General features: G+C 43.8%; 1 protein-coding gene across 1 annotated transcript in view; it reads left to right on the top strand.

Annotated features, from left to right (window-relative positions):
• The window catches only part of LOC146809835 (E3 ubiquitin-protein ligase TRIM11-like), a 221101-nt gene that overhangs the window by 88055 nt on the left and 116128 nt on the right, over window positions 1-16918 (top strand). Inside the window, exons 6-7 of the mRNA XM_085614913.1 lie at window positions 7773-7942; window positions 9068-9149. Of these exons, the coding sequence (XP_085471039.1) occupies window positions 7773-7942; window positions 9068-9149 (252 nt within the window). The remainder of the gene's footprint in view (window positions 1-7772; window positions 7943-9067; window positions 9150-16918) is intronic.

The raw sequence follows: 16918 nt of genomic DNA, 5'->3' as shown, positions 1-16918 counted from the left end.
CTACACTTTTCTCGTTATACGTTAATGATATCCCGAGTTATCTAAGGAACTGCGTGCATGACTCCCCGAAGCTAGGTGGTGAGTCGATCTCGGCATTATTATTTGCTGATGACACCATCCTTATTTCTCAGACTCCGAGAGGTTTACAAAATTTGGTTGACTCCTTCCAGAAGTATTGTGTGGGGAAGGGGTTAGAAATAAATCCTACCAAAACTAATATATGTCCATAAATCCCAAGAAATCCCTCAGGAATAATCTGTTCTTAGAGAACCAAAAATTGGAACAGGTAGGGAGCTTCAATTACTTAGGATTAATGTTGGATAACAACTTGTCCTGGAAAGGGCAGATGGTTAAAAGTACCTTATCCCTTAAACAAAACTCAATGCCTATCTTAAAAGTGCATGGTGTTAGCCGTTCGAAAGCAATTTCTCCGGCACTTGAGGTATATAAAGCGAAGGCTCAATCAGCCGCTCTTTACGGCGCTGAGGTTTGGGGATATTGTTGTAAAAGTAATTTTGGAAAGGTGGAAAACCATTTTGTGTGCAGGTTGCTTAAAATACCGACTAGAACCCCTCTAGTCCCTGTATTCCTCGACATTAACCTTAAAAGAACAGATTATCAAGCTACATTAAGACCACTGCTGTACTGGGTTAGGTTATGGATAACCCCGGAGTTGAGCGACTATAAGAGTGGTTTGACTGAAATAATCCAGATTGATGCCCAAATGAAAACCCCATGGCTAAAGTATGTATCCAAGTGGTATGAGAGATTAGGGCTCTTCCATTTATGGGAGGTTCCTCAGAACATGACACTGTCTTCCAGAAAACTTGTAAAGGACACTTTCTGGTCTTATGTCAACAGCGAACTATTGCACAGTTCTACGATTGGCACATTGACCCTGAAATTTTTGAATATAAAAGACACGCCTAATTTTGAACAAATTATGGATGAGATTGGTCCTCCACTAGCTAAAACATTATATTTGCAATTTAGGTATGGGGTATTACAGATTAATGCATATACATGCAGTTGGGGGGGTGGGGGGCAAAAGGCTCTGATGTGTGCACTCTCTGCTCTTTAGGGGCTAAGGAAGATGTTGCCCATCTACTCTTCTTCTGTCCGGTATACAAGAAACCGAGGGGTTGTTGGATCAAACCCGTATGTAAATATGTGGGGGTTAGATCCTACAAAGAAGCAGAGCCTATATTCAAGTATAATACCTCACAGCTAGTGGTGTTTGGTACGAGTAGATTTATATTTAATGTGTACCTCATCAGGAAACGATCTGGTTATAAACTGTAATTTTCTGCTGGGTGTCCTTCCCTCCCCTTCCTTGTATAAGAACATGTTGCACTGCCTTCTTCAGCCTTAATTGTTTTTAGCTCTGGCTTTTAATTAATTTAAAACTGTTATTTATATTTTTATATGCGGTATTGCTCAATCATGGAGACAACTAATTATTTCTTGCCAATTGCGTGTATTAATTTGTACCGATAATTGTGGAATTGTATATGTATATGTTTTATTTATCTCTTGTTCTTGGCTTTTATGGCTATATTTGCCGAAATAAAGTTTAAACTGAACTGAACTGAACTGAACTGAAAGGAGGCCTTGGCTGTTCTGCAAGGTCTGAGTTGAATGCTGGCCCTCCAGCATTGCACCTCGTAAAATATAGAGAGAAAACAGCACAGTAAAGCAAATAACATTCTTAAAAGATACTACCAATGCAGAGTCAAGGAGTTGGGTCAATCCTTACTCTTCTAAAGGTAAGGGCAACCAAGCTGCACTATCTGTCTGGACAGTATTATCAACCATCGAGGAAGCCCCCTGGAAAGCTGTGCCAAATAGCACCAGATGAAACAACTATGAAGGCATAAACAAATGTATTGATGCAAGTCCTATTTCAGGCCACTTTATTATTGTTGAGTCTAAAGGCTCATAATGCATATTTGTGGAATATTAACTTGCAATATTGTAGTGGCCCGGACTGCCGCCAAGCTCTGGAGCCTTTAAGCAAAGTGATGATAGAACAGATGAACGTAGACTGGAGTAAAACCATGATCCTGAAGTCAATGGGAGGCTAGGAGAGTTAGGATTCAACCAGGCACAGAGTGAGCCCATAGGTGGAATATTTTTTTACCCTAACTCGAACTCCTTGCTAACATCATTTTTTCAAAGAATTTTTTGTAGTGGTATTCCACAACTCCTCTGTGTAGGGCCAATTTAATATACTTCACTGGCACCCTTGGTTCCATGCAGGGATGGTATGAATTTGTGCTGGTTTTGGGTTCCAGACTGGCCCTGAAAAGGCTATATTACGATTATGATATTATTTGCTAGTTTTATGTGGCTATTGCAGCTTTTTATATCTTTATTATTCACATTCCATCTTGCACTGAAACGTGATTCAGCTCACTAGAAGAGCAACTTGTGTAGTAGACCGTCTTGTAACCAAGTATTAAGGTATGTGTTCTAGTAAAGTTAATCGATTTATAATGACATAAAACAATATAGGATCTGTTTTGGTTCAGTCACATGTATTACGAGTGCCTTGCTAAGTGTTTCAAGCAAAGAAAAATTAAATGGGGAGGTTACACTTCAATCAAAGTTGAGTACACCACACACTATTTCAATCCTATGTCTACATCTCATCACATATTCAGAATAGTATAGAAAAAGATATCATTGGCTATCTAAGATAGACAGTGGGAAATACAGCATGCGCAGAGGCTGCGCCTCAATCACCATTAGCTTCTGTAAATGAAACGTGGATCTGCTGTTAGGAACTCCTAACTCCATGTGTGCATTGGCAAAGAATGGGTGTCACTACTGTAGAACAGGTTACCACACATAGGATCTCTAAAGGAGTGTTTTATCCTACCGAAAACGTACTGCTCCCAAAAGGACAGTCTTCTACACTAGTTGTGCGGTACGGTAGTCTGTGAAAAGAGCATTTACCGGAGGAGCTGCCCTTGGACTACACCGTTAGTTCCGGTGGTCTAGAAAACTGACCTCAGTATTTCTAGAAAAAGCATAAAAAATGTATCCATTAAATTATGTTTTGTAAATGCATGTCTGTTCTACAGTAGTCTTCCACACTATTTGTACGTGTGGTAGTATGTGTAAAGAGCATTTAGCTGTTAGGACGAGAACCCTCACTCACCTGAAGGTGACATGCTTCATCATAGGGTTCCCTCCTCACACAAGGACCGCAATGTACCTTGTGTGGGCTATGACTCCAGAATCTGGTGTGTACTAACATATCTCTGATATTGTTACTACGTTTCAAGGCAAAAATCAGCTTCTCTCTTTGTTTATCTCCGATGTTCAAGATATGTCAATTCTTATTGATTGCTTTCTTGACTGTATCTGTAAGGTGGCTGTATGTATTACCACATACTAGTCCCTCTGTCTTTGATCTTGGGATATGTTTCTAAAAGGGCCTCCCTGTTGTTGTTACGGGCCCTCTTAGATGCATGGCAAATCAAATCCTTAGGATATTGTTTTATTCTCAAATTTTCTACTTAAATTCCCAGCATGCAGTTTGGGCTGAAACATGTTTACCCACTAAGATAGTGTAATTGTATCCCCTGTCCTCTAGGGGTGGGTGGAATTTGCGAAATCCACTTTCGCAAATTATCACAAAAATGTAAAAAATTTTGGCAAACGCGTGGAAATATCGCGAAGATGCAGAAGTTTTTTTCCCGAATGTTCGCGAGATTTTCTGCATGGTTGCGGCTTGCCAACTTACCCATGTGGTTGCTCGCGGGCGTGGCCATCTTGTTTTCAGTTGTCTCGCGGTCATGATCGCGAGAAGAAAGACGTGATCGCACGATGCATGACGTCACTGCGGGCGCGAACTGTCGCGAGACAGCGCAAATGGCTAAAAACAATACAACATCTCATGAAGAACGCGACCGGATCAAGAAAACTTGTCGGCGAACGCAGGGATTTAGGTAAGGCGATCGCGCGCGAGAATGTATTATTTTACAGCGCGAGCAAGAACCAAATTATCGCTAAGCTGCGGAATGCGGAAATTTTGACATTTTCGCGCTCCGCGGAACGCAAAAATGTCAAATTATCGCAATTTCCGCGAATGGAACAAAATTTTTGCCCAGGCCTACTGTCCTCGCACACTTTTTTTTAATCCTATCTGATTGGGGCACCGGAATAAAATTGCTTTTTTTGCCCACCCGGAGATAGTTTTAATGACAATATAACCTTCTTTCTTGCACTCTGCTACTCACTCATCAACATTACCACTCTGCTCATCAAAAACACCTGTGCACCCCCTGGTGTATTCGGGAGTCGTAGCCCCCACAAGGTACCTTGCGGGCCTTGTGTGCGGAGGGAACCCTATGATGAAGCATGTCACCTTCGGGGGAGTGACGGTTCTCGTCCTAACAGCTAAATGCTCTTTTCACATACTGCTAAACGTACAAATAGTGTGGAAGACTACTGTAGAACAGACATGTATTTACATAACATAATTTAATGGAAACATTTTTTATGTTTTTCTAGAAATACGGAGGTCAGTTTTCTAGACCCCTGGAACTAACGGTGTAGTCCAAGGGCAGCTCCTCTGTTATGGTGGAGGAGCGTTGCCCCACTGCTGGAAGCAGCATGTTGAAACGAAAAAAAAATGATAATACAGCAATTATTAAAACTGTTTTACTATCATTTTGGTTAACCGGTAGGAGCCAGTTAGAACACGGCAGACGTCATCTAAGTCCCAGGGGCGGGGTCATCAGCAGCTGGAATGGTGGGCACTGGGCACTGCTGTCAGTGCACATGTCGGTTTGGCCGGCCCTCTCAGGATGGCCAAACCGAAATGTGCACTGAACTCCCCCAACCCAAACTGCATTGCCGGGAGGCGAGAACAGCAGGCGCAGGCTTCCAGTCCCCTTTGGAGGGGAAAGCAAGCCTGCTCAGGCCAATCACAGCGCTTCTCGAGAGGAGCCGGGGAGACTGCCCATGGGAACATGCAGTTTGCAGTTCCTGGAGCAGAGAGAGCACCGGGGCGAGGTGTGGGAGAAGAGGACCCTACAGGCGGTGGCCGGCAGCAGGTAGGTAGGTGTATTTTTTCTTTCTTTTTTTCTTGTTATTTCCCTGTCTGCCTTCCCTCCCCCACGTCTGACCCCCCCTTTTCATGTCAGTAGCAGCTACCACTGCAAGTACTCTTGACACAGGGTGCAAGGGACAGATCTTTCAACATTGCTGAACCCCGGTGATGCGGATTAAGCCTTTGATCATTGTTATGTTATGTTATAAGGAACTTATCAAGTGCTCGTTTACCAACGGCTTCTTGGCGCTGAGGGAGACGTGATGCAGCAATAGAGGAAAGAGAGCTAGTTATCATATGCCTGAGAGAACAGCCATGTCTTCAGCTGTTTCCTGGACAGTGCATAGGAGGTGGCCGTCCTCAGCTCCATCGGGAGCGAGTTCCAAAACTGAGGAGCTAAAACTCCAATTCGAGAACCTCCAAGTTTCTTGCATTTGAAGGTGGGGTGACTAAAAGATTCAAATGGGAAGATCGTAAATTACGAGTGGGGACATAACGTAGGATCTTAGATGAAATGAATGCTGGGCTATTACCATGAAGAGCTTTAAAGATCGTGCATCCCACCTTGAAAAGGCCGCGCATAGCCACAGGGAGCCAATGAAGGCTTTTCATCAGGGGCCGGATACAATGCCATCTAGGTTGATGGAAGATCAATCTGGCAGCCTGATTCTGGACTAGCTGGAGGCGTCTAAGTTGGTAAGCCGGGATGCCTACATAGAGAGAGTTGGAGTAGTCCAGTTGGGAGATGACCAAAGCCAAGATCACTAAAGTCAGAGCTTCCTGAGACAGAAATCTGCTAATCATCTTAATTACGCGTAGTTGAAAAAACCCAGCAGAGACCACCGAACTGATCTGAGCTTTCATTGATAGATCATTGCTTACCACTATACCCAAACTTTTGGCTGAACTAACCGGGATGGGAGGATTGCCTAAGGTAGATGGCCAGAAGTTGGAGTTCCATGGGTTAGCAAGTCCACCGGTAAGGATCAGTTCCGTTTTGTCGGGGTTGAGCTTCAGTTGATTTTCATTCATCCACTTACTTATGAAAATCATGGTGTCTTGAAAATGAGACACAGAGGATGGATGAAGATTAATGTCGAAAACTAATTCAATGTCATCCGCATAGTTATATGTCACGACTTTCCTATCCAGAAGAGAGGAAATTAAAGGAAGGAGGTAGAGATTAAAAAGAAGCAGGGAGAGGGAGGAGCCCTGAGGTACTCCACAAGATAGTTCCATCTTCTTTGAGGAGAAGTTACAGAGACATACCGATTGAAATCGGTTACTAAGAAAAGAGGAGAGCCACTTTAGGGCCAGGCCCTGGATCCCGGTGTTGCTGACACGGTCAATCAGGATGTTATGATTGACCGTTTCAAAAGCTGCTGACAGATCCAGGAGAACCAGGGCCTCGGTGAGCCCTCTATCTACGCCCTCTCTAAGGTCGTCCATAACTGTCAAGATTATTCTGTGGCGTGGAAGGGTCTAAAACCGGCCTGGTGGGGGTCCAGAATATGAAACTGTTCAACAAAGGTACTTAATTGGGTTGTGACATATGCCTCTAGAACCTTACCGATGTAAGGTAATAATGAAATTGGCCGATAATTGCCAAGAGCAGAAGGGTCAGCACCTGGCTTTTTCAGAATAGGAGTAATTTCCGCACTTTTGAGGAGGTCAGGAACTATGCCCAATTCAAGTGATTTATTAAGAAGAGAGAGTGGAGGGTCTGGACATTTGGAAAAGACCTCCTGGAGGACATGAGAAGGACAACAGTTCATCGGGGAGCCAGAGCCAACTCTTTTAAGTAAACCCAGAAAGGTCTCCAAAGGAATAGGGGGAATCAGAGTCAGCAAAGGCGACAAACCACAGATATTGAAAACATTTACTGGAGTAGCAGAGGTCGGAATGCTAGCCTTAATGGCAGTGATTTTCTCCATAAAACATGAATTGAGGGAATCACAAAGAAGTTGTGAAGGGATTGGCTTAGGTACAATTCTGTCAGGTTTGGAAAGCTCGTTAACTATTGAGAAGATTTCTTTAGATTTACTAGCTGAGTTTAACCTCTTCAGTGCCCATGACGAGATAGTCTCATCATGGAGCACGGTCACGCTGTGCCCATGACGAGACTATCTCGTCATGAACCCCACCCACTAATGTAACGCCCGGCACAGGAGGGGGAAAGGGCGTGGCACAGAAGGGGTTAAGACTTTATTAGAAAAATTATCAGTTTTGGTTTGAAGAATAGAGTTTTTCTATTCTTTCAGCAGGTTGGTGTAGATATTTTTATCAGCTATATGGTAGTGAAGTCTCCATCTGCGTTCTGCTTGTCTTAGTGCTAACTTCTTAATTTTAAGGTCGGCAGAGAACCATCGCTGTGCATCATGAGGTCAAATAGTTTTTGTAAGCTTAAAAGAAGCGACGCGATCACATGCGGATTCAAGCCATAACTTAAGGTTTACAGCCTGTGTGTGGGTCGACTCTGAGGCCGACAGAGCCGTAGCGGTTAAAAGAGAACAGAGATGATCAATATTGGCATTTCTCCAATTTCTAGACTTACAGTTTTTAGTCAATTGGGTTTTAGTGGGGTGAACATCAGGGAGAGTAAAAGAAACAAAGTGGTGATCCGACCAAATACACGGGGAGATCAAGGGGGTCGGAATTATCAAATTAGCTGTCCAGACTTGATCTAAAGTGTGTCCCTTGATATGAGTAGGTTCATGCACATGTTGAGTGCAATTCATTCCGGACAAAAGATCTGCCAGCTCAATAGAGCTGGCACTCTCCAGTTCATCTTGAGGCCAGTAATTAAAATCAGCAATGATAAGAAGTCTAGCGTGAACGATAGCCAAGTGAGAGATCATTTCGCCCAGAACCTGGGGAAAGGTAGGCATATAGCAAGGGGATCTGTAAAAAAGAGCGCAGGTAAAGAATGAGTGGGGAGATTCCAGTTTAAAAACTAAACTGTCAACAGAGGGCAAACCCTTGATCTCTAGTATCTTAAACTGATGATCCTTAAGGATGATAGCTGCAACCCCACCGCCCACTTTCCCTGGGGGGCGGTTAGCTTGCAGGATGTAATAATTATCTGGCAAAGTTGCCAAGATATCAGGAGTAGACTCTCCAGTGAGCCAAGTTTCCGTGAGAAGAAGTAAATCAGGCTTTTCCGACTGCTAAAGTTGGAAGATCTCAAGTTGGTGCTTCACCATGGACCATGTGTTCAGATAAATGACTGAGTGTCCCATTTTTTCCTGGCTATTGTGGGTATTAAGGGCATGCAATGTAGTGGGTGTGATGAGAGTAAAATTGGGTAAGACTTCAGGAAAGGTGGCTCTTTGTTTAAAAACACCCGACTCAATTAAAATAAGGCGGATATGGTCAGCAACATCATGGTTCCCATGCAGCTCCCTCAACTCCATGGCTGAATATCTCAAAGAAAGGGCAAAATTCCTGGCCCATGGACCCGTGCGGACGGACGCAGATGGGCTTGCCTTTGGCGCACCTTTGGCGCGGCAGCGGCGCGTCCGCTGCGCAGCCATGTCCCCATCTGACTATAAACACGTCAGAGCCGGCGGCAGGAAGTGAGGGAAAATGCAGGGGGAGGAGTCGCGTCCGTTCAATCGGCACAGCAAGCCGTGACGGACAGGGGGACAGCTAACACACAAAATGCCCAGTAAGTAATTAGCAGCAAATATCACAATATTAAAAGCACAATAACAATTTACACTTTGCTAAAAAAGATCGCGGTAAAAATAACTAGCAGGCTTAGCCTCACGGCGCTCACTGCTCTCTGCTGATCATTCCGTCGATCGTTACACTGAGTCACATAAATAAGGAAGCGATAACACCTGAGGTTTACAGTGCCTAGAATGGGAAGAAGTTTGATATTCAGCACTCCTTCAAAAATTCTGTGTTATTAAAATGCTTTATGCCACATGGTATCCATTGCTCATGTTACCATCTTGCATTTTTCTCCTTGGTGTGCTCTTTTTGGGAACATGTTTCGTCCAGCGGTCCTTGAACCAGAAAGCCCCCTGGTGCCAGATCTTCGGCTGTACCGCACAGAGTTGGCGATGGCCACCAACTTGAATCAGTAAGTTGCTACAGCTTAAGACATTGCGTCCCTGTGTGCAGCTGGGATGAAACATGCTATTGGCATTTGCATGAGAGAGCAGCGCAAATATTAAAACTTACAAAGACCATAGATGACAAAGCAATGAACAGTTTTATGGGTATTAATAAATAGCTGTTTGGGTTGCCTGGTATTTAATGTGTGGCTATCCCACATAGAGGCCTGCGCATAATTATTCAACAACGTGCTATGTCCTTGCAGCCTTCTTGGCCCAGTGACTCAATTTGCTTCTTTTCTCATTGGTTTAATGCACTCAAAGTTTCACCTTGATGTCTGAAAGGTAAACACAAGTGAAGTGAATCCATGCCTGCTGCAGTGCCGGAGCATCAATAATGACAGCACAGCCCATTCTCACAGCAGGAATCAACAGCAAATCACACGCAGCCAGCTCACCGCCATGAATCTGAGGCACTGTGCGCTGAGATCCCGCACTGCATCCGCTGCACTTAAGGGAGGTGGAGATTGTTGGTCATTAGCTAAGTGGAGCTTTCAGTACATGCATATAAGCAGCAGCTGAGCAGCTCCTGGCAATCTTTTTTCATTTTTTTCTTCGGAGGGGGACCCAACCAGGACCCTGTGTTTGTCCATTAAGCTTGCACACTTTGATCGCTACATAAAAGTCATGCCCAACTTTTACGCCACACCACTTTCAAATGTCACCATCTGCCACTGATGTAGTCAATGTACCAACTCGAATCAGAAAACTTGTTATACTGCAACTATTGCACAACCCACTGAGCAAGATGTGTTCGAGGTAATGATCAATCACATGAGATTTTAAAAGGACAATCAGTGGAAACCCATCCTCTCTTTCATTAATGAATAGTGCTGTCAAAATAAAATTAAAGATTTATCTAAATTAAAGATTTTATTACAAGACCAGAGGCTCAGATTATACTGTCTAACAGAAGCCAAGCAAGAGAAAAAACAAAATTTCCCAGTAACCTGGAGAAATAACTACAAACAATGATGTCACAATACCATAACCAATGGGACGTCGAGCAACACAATAATTATCTTGACTGAGAGCAACAAATCCTCTTTTCTTGCTGCTCTCAGTCAAGATAAGTACCATGCTTGCTTTTTCCTTGTTTTCTTAATTGATTATAGTACTGTATATGCTAATTATATTTTATTGTATGTGTAACCATTTATCCGACTCCCGTTGCTAGGGAGCAGTCTGTTTTCGGCATGCGTGCTCTCTGAGACGCTCTGCTCTATCTCAAGCATTTTTACACCTTCATGCCTCAAACCAATTCTGTAAGGCCACTTTCCTCAGCGCTTCCCGACAGATCATTTTTTATACTCATGCAGTGTTGGTTGGCTGCATTTACTAATTACGCCTCACTTTCTCTTCTGTACTCACAGCAAATGGCCCCTTCGTAAGGCGAGTAATCCTTGGAAAAGATTCAACGAAAGGGGTGCACAGGGCCTGGTTCAATTTTAAGGACAGGATTTAAGACTTGGTTGGTCCCCTTACCAGATGCTGGATCTTGCCATGATTCGTAATGTACCCCAATATAGGCCTGGGTAGTCACCTAACCTTTCACCTAAATTTAGCGTGCCATTGTACTACATAACGGGTTTGTGCTGATCTTTCACCTAATTAGGTGCTGCATAAATGTCGTGTGGTTTTCTCCAAAAACTAGCCTCACTAATTATGCAAGAGGTTTCTCGGAATCACAGCAGGACTTCCACCTTCTGCATCTTCTGCATAATAACTATATATAAGGGTCATCCCTATTGTCAGCCTTAGCTGACATGACACAGCAAGGTAGAACCCCTAAGGGTACCTTTTGGGTATATAAGAAGCATAACTTTGCTGAAGCAGGCAGAGGAGAAAGCCTTCCATGCTGACACGTGACGCTGAGGTTCCTGCACGCAGACAGTCCAGCACGCAGTGGTCTGACATCCCTTGCGCGGTGTCCATCTCGACACCAAGACGGAGTCTTTCAGTCTCTCACATCAGGTAATGGGGTTGGCTCTATCCCAGGGGGATTGGTGGCTATACACCTACATACATGCTAGGTACATTTAGGTACATCTAGTTAGTTTTAGCATCGTAGGAGTACACTTTATTACTGTCATGCAGCTATATACCTGCATATATCTATTGCTTTAGCATTATGGTAAAAGTCTACCATCTATTTACTCTTTTGGTGCTTATAACCGTTTATATCTTTTTCTGTCTTATGGTTGTTGAAGCACACATATTTTACAAAAGAATGACGCTGGCTCAATAAATGCTTATTGAAAACATTCCCATTGTTTATTCTGTGTATCTCTCTGAGACAAAGTGAGCATGAGTGACTGAGTGAAAAGTAGTGTACTGTTTCCACAATCCCAGAGGGGACAGGGTTGTCATGTTCGATAGTTACCAGAAACTATTTTCTCCTAGCTGGTATATAGGCGAACATATCCGGTGGGAATGTCTGGACACCAGTTCCACAGTTTATTTTGTGTAAATGCACAGATGCTATTTAGATATATAGGAACTACACGGCAATCTAACCAAAGAGGCAAAAATCAATGGCACTGAAATTGATCTAGAAATCCTCTCTAACTGGACCTAATGGGCTATTTGCATTTTGGGCAATGCTAACACTCACATATCTCAAGAGAGACAAAAAAGTTTGTTATTAAAGCTTAGCAACCTTTCTACCAAAGAAGACGGTGCACAAGCTAACAGCCACCTGTTTGGAGATTCCTTCATTAATGAATTGAGCAAATATTTCTCCACATTTGCCATGATGGACATGGCCCAGCTTTCTCTAAGGAAGATATTCTCTACTCAAGGTTTTGCCAGGGCCAGCAAAGGCAGAAGTGGGTTTGCCGGCCGTTACCCCACAAGGGGTCAATCCCTTAACCGAAGCTCCTTCAATCAAGGATCCCACATGGACGTCTACTCTGACTACAAACCCCAGTTCTATCCATGTCGCTCCAGAAGTTTCCAGTCCAGGGGATACAGAAATAAAAGAGATCAGTACTCATGTAAGGGTTTCAAGTAGGAGGCAGATACGCTCTTTGTCTGAATGCTAGGCTTTCTCTCACCATAGATCCCTGGGTAATCCAAATCATTCAAGGTTTTACTTTGAACTCTACCAGCCCCACTGCAGTTTCAGTTGCCTTGTCTCCTTCTTTTTTTCTCAACAGCAGTTTCTCTGGTCCAGAATGAAATACAGTCACATCTTATGAAACAAGCTATTGAATAAACCCAGTTCAACCCCACAGGCTTCCTCAGTACCCTCTTTTTGGTGCAGAAAAAGGACAAAAAGTTTCACCTTGTAATCAACTTAAAACTTTTCAACAACTTTGTAGTGTACCATCACTTCAAGATAGAGACTATTCTCCACGTCAGAGATTTCTTGCTTCAGGACAATTGGCTGGGAAGATTGGATCATCAGGACTCTTACTGTATGGTTCTGGTTTACTCCTCACACAGAAAATGTCTTCTGTTTTCAATGAGGTCCTTCCTTCTACCACTTCAAATCACTTCCTTTCAGCCTTCCTTCATCTACATGCTGTTTTACCAAGATTCTCAAACTGGTGGTAGCCTTCCTCAGAAGTCAAGGTGATCAGACTAATCGTGTACCTTGATGATGTTCTGATCGTGGCCCAGGACAAAAATCGTCTTCTATATCATTTGCATCTTTGCCAGGACCTACTACTATGCCTAGGATTGCTTATCAGTGTTCAGAAATCTTCTCTCATTTTTTCTTAATGTCTTGAGTTTCCAAGGTCCCTCATAGATACCTCTCAGTCTATCCTCCAACTCCCTCAACACAAGGTTTCCCTAATAGAAAAGGAAAGTCAGCATGGCTTTACTCTTTTACCCTCAGATATCTAGCTTGTCTAGTAGGTCTTCTAGCTTCTTCAGTTCAAGTAATGTTTCCCAGCCCGCTTCATTATCAGGCCCTTCAATGACTATTCAGATTGGATTTCCCTAGATCCAAAATCCAGGAAAGAACTCCTCTGGTGACTGACTCACTTAGATGCTTCGAACGAGAGCACGATTTTATCTGCCGCTCCAGATCTTGTCTTACAGTCGGATGCACGTCAAACAGGCTGGGGTGCAAGATATGGTTAATTCTTGACTGGAGGTGCATAGTCCATTCTGGAGTCATTCTTACACATCAATTGTTTAGAGAGGCTTGCAGATTCCTTTGCCATCCAGACCTTTAAAAATGACAAGGCAAAATGCACAATCTGTCAGCGGTCAGATATTTAAATCACCTGGGGGATACAAGATCCAAACCTCTTGTAAATCTCCCCAAAAGTCTTTGGGAGTACTGTCTTCAACGAAAACTCTTGGTCCAGGAAATATGAATGTCATTTCAGATTGGTAATCCAGACATTTGCAGGACTTAAGTGACTAGCATCTGCATCCTTCAGTGTTCAGTCATCTTTCTTCCATATTTGGCAACATGTTAATCCACCTTTTTGCCTTCCCACTCAATGTCCAACTAACTCCCTTTTTCAGTTGGAGACCAGGCTCTCTGGCACTGGCCACGGATGTGTTTCTCTAAATTGGCCAGAGTCTCTCCTCTATGCCTTTCCTCTTTTTCTTTAAATTGCACAAGTCCTAGCCCAAGCCCAACGCTGGCTTTCGTCTCTGGTTCTAATCACTCCCTTCTGGCAAGCTCAAATGTGGTACCCAACTCTGTTGGAGCAATCCTCGGATTATCCGGTGTAGATTCCTCACTTTCCCAATTTCCTCCTCAACCCTAAGGAAGCTCATCACAAACTGATTCTAGAAGGCTCCCTTTTTCTCATCACCTGGACGATTTCTGGTCTTCTTGAAGAACCTCAGGTATGTCAGAGGAAGCTGTCCACCTCATTCAGCAATCCTGTTCACCTGGCACATCCAAGCTCTATAGGTCAGCCTCAATGGCCTGGTGTAGCTGGTGTAAGGACAGGAATTCAGATCTCATTTCTACAGATGTAACTATGGTCTCTAGGGCTTTTTGGGCGGGTGCAAGTTTGCATGACATTCGTAAATTTTCAGATTGGTCAAACGTTAATACATTCAGAACTTTTGATTGTAGCCCAATTATTCATGGATCTGATTTTGTTATTGGAATGCTTCGAGCAAGTAAAATATGAAACCCCAGTCTTGTAATAAAATTGAGATTTTCCTACACTTGGTGTCAGAAAGGCTAGATTTTACTAAAGACACGTAGGCGAGTATTATCCATCACTGTTTTCATTAACTCTCTCTGGACTGTTCTTCTGCAGTTCTAGTGCCATCTTCCAGTACTGCCGCTTCCACTTAATCCTATTGGATGCTCCTCTATGTTGGAACCCTCTTGGCTACTGCTCATGCCTTCTCCTTCCGTTCGGAAGATGATTCCTCATCTCCCTCTTTTGGACTGCCTTACAGATCTTTTGACTGTGCTGATTACATTTTTTTCAGTATTGTTGTTTCTTTCCATGCCTCACCTTGATTAACTCAATACAAGAAAAGAGGATTTATTGCTCTTAGTCAAGATAATTATTGTGTTGCTCGATGTCCCATTGATTATGGTATTGTGGCATCATTGTTTGTAGTTCTTTCTCCATGTTTCCTGGGAAGTTTAGTTTTTTCTCTTGCTTGCCTGATGTTAATAAAATCATAACAAAAGACGGCATAATACTCTCCTCCATGACCTTAATAAAATGTAGCCTTTCTAACACCAAGGCTAGGAATATCTCAATTTATATAAACTCCTAGTCTAATGAATTCAATATGAATTTTAACCACAAACAATACAGATAATATAGCAGCTGTAAAAGTTCCCTGAAGCGTGAATAATAAATAACACTCCAAAGGATTGCTTGAATTAAGATATAGCATTCCTTCCCTCTTTCTGATACCTCTAAGTGCTAATCTGTTAGAAATCGGGTTGTAGGTTGACCGGGTATGCACCCTGGTCAAGCAGCAACCACAATCCTAGTCAGGGTAAGAAACAAGCAACCCTAAATAAACCTATGCTCATCCTCTGGTAGCTTGGCACAGAGCAGTCAGGGTTAACTTAGTGGCAATGTGTTAAGTATTTGTGCAACACTTCAAACAGTAAAACAGTGAAAACTCCACACAAAAAGATTCCACACCAGGTTTAAAACATATAACTTAATTTAATAAATAAAACAAGACGAAAACAACAAAATTCCAATAAGTAGAACCTGAGATATGAATGGTTAAAGAATAAACAGCAAAATAAAGCTTAGAAGCAATAAATGCTTACTTTGGATATCTGGTTGCGTTGGACCGGGACAAAGTCAAAAGTTCAGGCTGACCACGATGGAGTGTGGGCTGGATACAGGGACCCAGTGGGGTTCCCTGAACAAAAGTACTTTGATCCTGGCTGCGCTGAAGTTGAAGATGTGGGGTGCAGCCAAAGCGATGCATTAATGTCGATCCACACAGTGGTGGCGTTGTCCCGGTCCTAACCTGTGCAGCAGCGGTGATTAGCCGGCTCCGATGAGTGAAGAGCTGCAAATCGGAGATTCAGCATTGTCACCGAGGATGTTGTCAACAGAGTTACGGAGACCCTGCGTAGTGGCGGTTATGAAGGTGGTTTGTCAGGGCCTATCCACACAGTAGAGGGCAATGTGCCGGTTCTTGTCCACACAACAAGAGCGATGCATTAGTTTTGATCCACGCAATGGCAGTGATGCGCCAGTTGAACAGAGGATGCATGGGCTATGCTGAAGCAAGCACCTTAGGCCACATCCAAGGGTCCAGGACAGGTGTAGTATCACTTGGCAGGGCAGACTCTTTGGGGCGGATTTACAAGAAAGTGATGCATCTGTACAGATGTGTCACTTTACCTGCGCCACCCTTAGAAACCCTTGCGCCACCATAGATGTGCCGTATTTACAATACAGCACACTATGGCGCAAGGATTGACAGATGCGTCAGAAATTCAGACACATCTGTTGGCGAAAAAGTCACGCATTGCTGGAATCGTGTCGCAAGCATGACGCAACTCCAGCAATGCGTGTTGAGGCCTATTCCCACTACACTGCGTCGCTACTTACGCCTGCTTGAAGCTTGTAGATTTCATGGAGTCACTTTTACGAGGCCTTCCTGCGTGGGAACGCCCACCCTGCATGCATTATACCTGATGCAGGTATAATGTGACGCAGGGCTTTACAACGTGATGCATCTCCCTAGATGCGTCACGTTGCAAATAGGCCGCATTGTTTGCACCGCTGTTGCGTCAAAAAAGTGACGCAACTGCAGCGCAAAAGTCACGCAAGGGGTCATAAATCTGACCCTTAGATGGCAGAGTCCAGGTGCAGAAGCAGGTAAGCTGGGAGTCTTTTATGTCCCTGAGACTTCAGATTAGAAGGCCAGCCCGCCCTTGGAATCACTCTGGGTTCAAACGATACCGGTCCATCCGTTCTCACCCAGGCAGGGGAATAGCAGGCAGCAGGGCCGCATAGCAAGGCAAGAGTCCAGCAAGGCAGAAATCCAGCAGAGTGGCAGTCCTTCAGCAGCGCAGCAGTCCTTCTTCCTGGCTGAGTAGTCATAGCGCAAACACAAGGAGATGATGGACGAAGTGCTGAAACAGCGGTTTCGGAGTAACACCCTTCATCAGCCAAGCTAGCTTGAATTCAGTGACAAAGTGAGCGAGGGACCCACGTCTGGGCATACCTTTTCAGCTCTATGTCCATCATCTCCTTGTGTTTGCTTTATTTGCCCTAGTAGGAAGGGTATGCCCAGATGTGGGTTCTTTGCTCACTTT

The sequence above is a fragment of the Triturus cristatus genome, chromosome 7, assembly GCF_964204655.1.
Source record: "Triturus cristatus chromosome 7, aTriCri1.1, whole genome shotgun sequence".
NCBI classification, from domain to species: Eukaryota; Metazoa; Chordata; class Amphibia; order Caudata; family Salamandridae; genus Triturus; species Triturus cristatus.
The sequence above is the reverse complement of the archived record's forward strand: the minus strand, read 5'-3'. Positions and strand labels throughout refer to the sequence as shown.